The sequence below is a fragment of the Nannospalax galili genome, unplaced genomic scaffold, assembly GCF_000622305.1.
Source record: "Nannospalax galili isolate Female #2095 unplaced genomic scaffold, S.galili_v1.0 scaffold280, whole genome shotgun sequence".
In the NCBI taxonomy this organism is placed as follows: domain Eukaryota; kingdom Metazoa; phylum Chordata; class Mammalia; order Rodentia; family Spalacidae; genus Nannospalax; species Nannospalax galili.
In genome coordinates, this window is record NW_008347808.1 from 982,672 (window position 1) to 988,671 (window position 6,000).

The 6,000-nt window shown below is 42.8% G+C and overlaps 1 protein-coding gene across 1 annotated transcript in view; it reads left to right on the forward strand.

The window, feature by feature from the left end:
- Window positions 1-3,360, forward strand: part of Msn (moesin) — a 79,829-nt gene extending 76,469 nt beyond the window's left edge. The window contains exons 11-13 of the mRNA XM_008844360.3: window positions 130-222; window positions 554-778; window positions 1,257-3,360. Of these exons, the coding sequence (XP_008842582.1) occupies window positions 130-222; window positions 554-778; window positions 1,257-1,421 (483 nt within the window). The 3' untranslated portion in view covers window positions 1,422-3,360. The remainder of the gene's footprint in view (window positions 1-129; window positions 223-553; window positions 779-1,256) is intronic.
- Window positions 3,361-6,000: the final 2,640 nt, after the last annotated feature.

Consider the following 6,000-nt stretch of genomic DNA (forward strand, 5'->3'; position numbering starts at 1 on the left):
AGTTGCTAGGGCAACAAGCAAGTTGAACAGTCAGTTCCCTACTGGTTTCTCATGGGAACTGGTGTTGCAGGCACCTGGACTCTGACAACTAGAAGGCTGAGCTCTCATGGGCTTCTAATTTATCCATAGGCTTCAGAGATGGCAGAGTTGACGGCACGGATCTCTCAGCTGGAAATGGCTCGAAAGAAGAAGGAGAGTGAGGCTGTGGAATGGCAGCAAAAAGTAAGATCCAGAACCCAGCGCAAACCTCATGGGAAGGGGTATAATTCCTGGTCCTCTGATTTCTTAGATTTGAGCTCCTTCCCCCCTGTCCACCTCTTTGACAGGCATTAATGGGAGAAGGTGCTCACAGCTTTCTCAAGTACTTTCTAGAATTCTCCAATACCTATGGGAAATTGATAGGATGGCTTCTACTTTACAACTGAGGAAATTCAGATCAAGCCAATAAAGTCATGTGGTATTTGCCTCTCAATAGACATGTCTTTCTAGGTATGAATAGGTTGCCATAGGTTACCTGGTAATGACTGCCAATCCTCTTTCTGTCACTGAACAGGCCCAAATGGTACAGGAAGACCTGGAGAAGACCCGTGCTGAGCTGAAAACTGCCATGAGTACACCTCATGTGGCAGAGCCTGCTGAGAACGAACAGGATGAGCAGGATGAGAATGGGGCGGTGGCCAGTGCTGAGCTGCGTGCTGATGCCATGGCCAAGGACCGTAGCGAGGAGGAACGTACCACTGAGGCAGAAAAGAATGAGCGCGTGCAGAAGCATCTGAAGGTATCCAGGCAGTGCCAGAGTGACACAGAGACTGCTATGACCTGTCCTAGATCCAGGGGACAGGTGCAAGAGCCTATCTCAGTGCTATATGGAACTCTGAGATTATTCCAAATGAAACTTGAAGGGAAGACAACCTTACTTATTAATCAAACCCTAGATACCTCTTCCCTTTTGTAGATTTTCTCTCTATCTTACTTCCTACTGCATTCAACTCTTAGATTCGGAAATTATACAGCTAACCAAATTCCTACCTAAATCTTTGGGATTCCCATCATTAATAGGTCTTCTCAGTGCGTGTTTGTGTGTGTGTGTGTGTGTGTGTGTGTGTGTGTGTGTGTGTGTGTCCGGGTGCATAGGGATTATATGGATGGGAAGGGGAAGTAGAAAAAGTAACAGAAAAGAAGAAAAAGCTGATCAAAGAAGTGGGATTGAAATGAGAGGATGCCATTGACTCCTGACTCCTCTTGCATCCCTGCAGGCCCTCACTTCAGAGCTGGCCAATGCCCGTGATGAGTCCAAGAAGACCGCCAATGACATGATCCATGCTGAGAACATGCGACTGGGCCGAGACAAATATAAGACCCTGCGTCAGATCCGGCAGGGCAATACCAAACAACGCATTGATGAGTTTGAGTCCATGTAGTGGGCACTCAGCTCTAGGGACCCCTCCTCCTTCCTTGTCCCCACACTCCTATACTATTGCCTAACTAACACTGCGCTAGAGCCACTAACTAGAGCAGCCTTGGCTCCATGCCAAACATTCAGTATAGCCATGGGACCAAATTTAGCCCTTCAGCCTCCCCATTCACATCCCTGGGCGGACACATGCCCCACCATGGTGCCAATGGAATCTCCTTTCCCTTCTTTGTCCCATTTTATCTAGCTTGCTGGAATAGACCACTTCCCCAGCTCAGAGGCTCATTCCACTTGATTTGACAAGCACCCCACACTTACCATTGTCCAATAGAACTCAAGTGTGGTGTAGGTTGAAAGCTAGCTTCCCTCTTCTGTCTTCCTCTTTCAAGTCCTGTGATTTGCAAAGTGGGATAGCATGTGATACAGGGAAAGAAGCAGGGCACTGGCTGTATACTCTAGTATGTCAACTGAGCTAGGATTTAGCCTCTCAGTGTCTATCCCTTTTAAGTGTTATTTAGGCTTTGTAATGATTGGAGGATAAAGAGATGTTTAATCATTCTTGTTTCTACCTCCTAGATTGGGCCTGTTACAAATTCAGCCCTAATAAGCCTTGTCCCTCAGTTTAGGGACCCAGCTTCTCCCCACAGAGGGATGGAGGAGACAAGTGCCTTCAAGAGGCTTCACTAACATCTTGGAATAGAAGGCCATGGGCCTTTCTGTTTGGGTAAATTGGATTTAAAAATCTTGCCTCTGTGCTTCCCAAGAGCCTTCCTTCTCTCAAGTGAGATCTATGGGCAGAGCTACCCTTGTTAATCCAGGTTCCAGGTTCCCTTTGTGAATCTGCCCCTGCCCCCTCCAATCTCCAAATCTCCAGCTAGAATAGTAAGGATGAGCACCCCCGGTACTTAGCCAGTTGCATCTAAAGCTCTTGTCAAAGGGAGGAAATGTTCATACCTGGCCTCAGTATTTTTCCCTACCAAGGGTTCTAGGCTCCTTTCCCTAGAGTCAATTGGGCCACTGCTCCTGCTTCACAAATACCCGATCTGATGAGCAACAATAGCTGTTGCCTCCGGTCCCCCAGTTCACTCAGCCCTCTCAGGTGCCCAATAATCCTTTCCCATCATATCCAGTCCGAGGTGGTGACTGGGCACTGCTTCTGACAAACCTCTAATCCAGGTCTCGTCACCAGCTGTGATTTTCTTTGGAGCAGGAGAGCTGCTGGTGATTCTGCCCTGGTCCCTTTCACACCCCACACCTTTCTTTCCTCTGGAACAGCTGCTTCTTTTTTGTCACATGTGTGCTCTTTTCATTTTTACCAGTATTATATATTTTAGTGATAGCTAACTCAATATTGATTTCTACCTTTTTAGCTAATGCACTATTAGAAATATTAGTCTTGGGACAGGATCGTTTTGGCTTTGTTCTTTTACCACCGCCACATCTGGGAAGCATAAACTATATTATAAAAGGATATTTTGCCAAAAACTTTAATATAAGAAGATTTCAGTATTAGTGGTTATCTGTCACTATAGGTCATACAATCAATTTTTAAAGTACTTAGTATTTGGTTTTATTGTTCCTGTTTGCCTTCTCCCCAGGGTTCAGTCCCCAAGAGGCTAATCATGTTGTTCCATGCAGTACCCCTACCCAGAGCCTCCCTCAGTTCATGCCCCTCCTATTTAACCTTGGGGAGTCTTGTTTGCATTGCTGTGAATTATCTTGACACTTAGTGAGCTGCCCTATATTGACTAAATTCAAACCTGGAATTGTGGGGCAGTCTAGCTGCATTAAGGGCAATAACCCACTCCCACGGAGGCTTGGGAGAAAGGTTAGATTTTATATTCAGGTTTTTTTGTGTATTTTTGTTTTTTAAAATAATTGTTTTGGAGGGGTTGATGCTCGATCTATGTTCTATTTCAGTGCCAATAAAATTTAGGAAAACTTCACTGTGTATGACGCGGTCTTTCTTTGTGGTACTTCACTGTAATTTCTATTCGATAGGCCACCTCTCTGTCCTTGATCGCATTTCATAATCACTTAAGTTCCATTGGAGAGAGGACTTTAACTATCCCCATTTTAGTGGGGCATAATCGTAAATAACAACAACCAAAACAAAGACCACCAAATAAGTCTTACAGTTACAGGTGTGATAGACAAGACAGACCTATTTGCCTTTTCTGCAGTTTCATGCCATTTTTTTCTGGTGTGGTTATGGGCCCTGCATTATCCCCATGATACTCCTAGGCTTAGAAGCTGTGTAAACTAGGATTGCCTTGACTTCAGGATAGTCCTCCTGCAGCCTCCCCAGTGCTGAGATTGTAGTCCTGGCTTCTCTTACCTCCTGCAACCCTTACTGCACTGCCAATAAAGGACAGGAAAACCATCTTGGGTCTTGGTAAAGAAAGCAGTGGAGGGTGCGGGGTGAAATGAAGACAGGTAGTATATGTGTATATACACATATACTTTAGAATTTATAAGGCATGTAAATTCTATAGTTAGCTATCCTCATTTTGCAGATGAAGAAACCCAGACACATATCCACTTTTTATACTTTTCTAGTCATGAAATTCTCAATTAACAGTTCCTTTCTTGGCAAGCCAGCATTTGGAAGGAAAAATAAGTTATCATATATACTTTTAAATTCGCACAACAATTCTTCGGCAGCTTGTCTTCCAAATGTTTAAATGTCCTTTAAACATTAATTTCCTAAACATTAGAATTTTTTGGATATTAGAGTCAGGATATGAGTTATGAAGGGGATTTGAGACAGCCTGTGTTACTGTCTCAAAAAACAAGCCAATTTGAAAGAGATGTATCTTTGCTCTGGAAACTGTTATTGAGTATGTTAAAGCTGCAATGAAATGCTTCTTCTAAAAAAAAAAAAAAACAAGACAAAAGAAAAACAAGCCAAACAAAAAGGAGCCTGGCATAATGACACAGGTCTATAATCCCAATTGCTCTGGAGGCTTGGGCAGAAAGATCATAAAATCTAGACAAGTCTTGGCTTCAGAGTGAGTGCTAGGCCAGCCTGAAAAATTTAGTGGGAGCTTTTCATTACACAGAAGGGTACTGTCTGAGGGAAGGGGACCAGCCAGATGGGTGGCAAGGTACACGGGGAGGATATTGCGGGAGAGGAATGAGTAAGAACAAAATATAACCACGTGTATAAAAATGCCATCATGAAGCCCATTTCTTTGTATGCTCACCTAAAAATGTTAATAAAATGGGCTCAGGATATATAGTTCAGTGGCAGAGTGCTTGTGTAGCATGCATAATGCCCTAGGTTCAACCTCTAGGGCTAAAAAAAAATTAAAATTTAAAAAACCTAGATTTAGAATGTGGTTAGGGTAAGGGTTCTGAGATAGAGATAATGCTGCATTATCCAGATGGTACCAGTGTAACCACAAGGCTCCATAAGAGGTGGAAGAGGGCAAGTCAGAGTTTAAAGATGCTATGCAGCTGGCTTTAAAGATGGAGCAGGAGCCAATGAAGGCCAGTGGCCTCTACAAACTGAAAGTCAAGGAAAAGTGCTCTGCCCTCCAGAAGAAACGTAGTCATTATGATATCTTGGTTTTAGCTCAGTTTTAGCTCATTAACCATCTGGTTCGCAAAACTAAGGTAATACAATACATGGGGGGTTGTATGTGTTTCTGAGATAGGGTCTTATACCCTAGGTTATCCTGGAACTCACTAGCTCAGGCTTACCTTGAATTTGTGGCAGTCCTCATGCTTCTACCTCCAGTTATAGGATATCCGATATCCTCTTTTGACCTCTGAAGACAGGCTGAGCAGGGGCCAGGGGAACAAGCCAGTAAGGAGCATTCCTCCATGGCCTGGGTTTCAGCTCCTGCCTCAGGTTCCTGCCCTGAGTTCTACCTTGGGCTCCCTGAAAAACTGTGACTTGGGAGATGTAAGTCAAATAAACCCTTTCCTCCCCAAGTTGGTCAGAGTGCTTTGTCATAGCAATGGAGAAACAAACTAGAACAATATGTATATGAAGTATATGCAAAAATGTCAAAATGGAACTTGTTTTGTACACTAAAACATTTAAAAATAAGGGTTGAGGTTGCTCTTGAGTCCATGAGCAATGATTGCTTATGTCTACCAAATATACAGCAGTATTATACATGGTAGCTTCAATCTGGAAATATCTCAAACTTCTATCATCAAGACAAGGGGAAAAATTACCACATGTTTATACAATGATGTATTACTCAGGAATATAAGGAAAAGAACTACTGAAACATACATGTAGGTGAATCTCATAGACATATTGAATAAAAAGGATAACAATACATTCACATTTTTGGATTTAAAAATTACGTTTATGTTTTTTAAAAGTACAACGTATAAAAATTTATTGGGTAGAATACGTAATCCAGGCAAAACCTCACATATTAGAACATAATGCGAGCCCATTGTTATTTACCATCAGAACAAATCCAGTATGAGTAAGAGACAGAGCTGAAATCTAGCATTCAATACAATCTCAGTAGTCATTTCATGCAAAAACGATCAGAGCTCTAAGTCAGCAGGCCGTTCCTTCGCCCTGTCTCATAAAATAATTTGAATCAGAGATGTAGTTA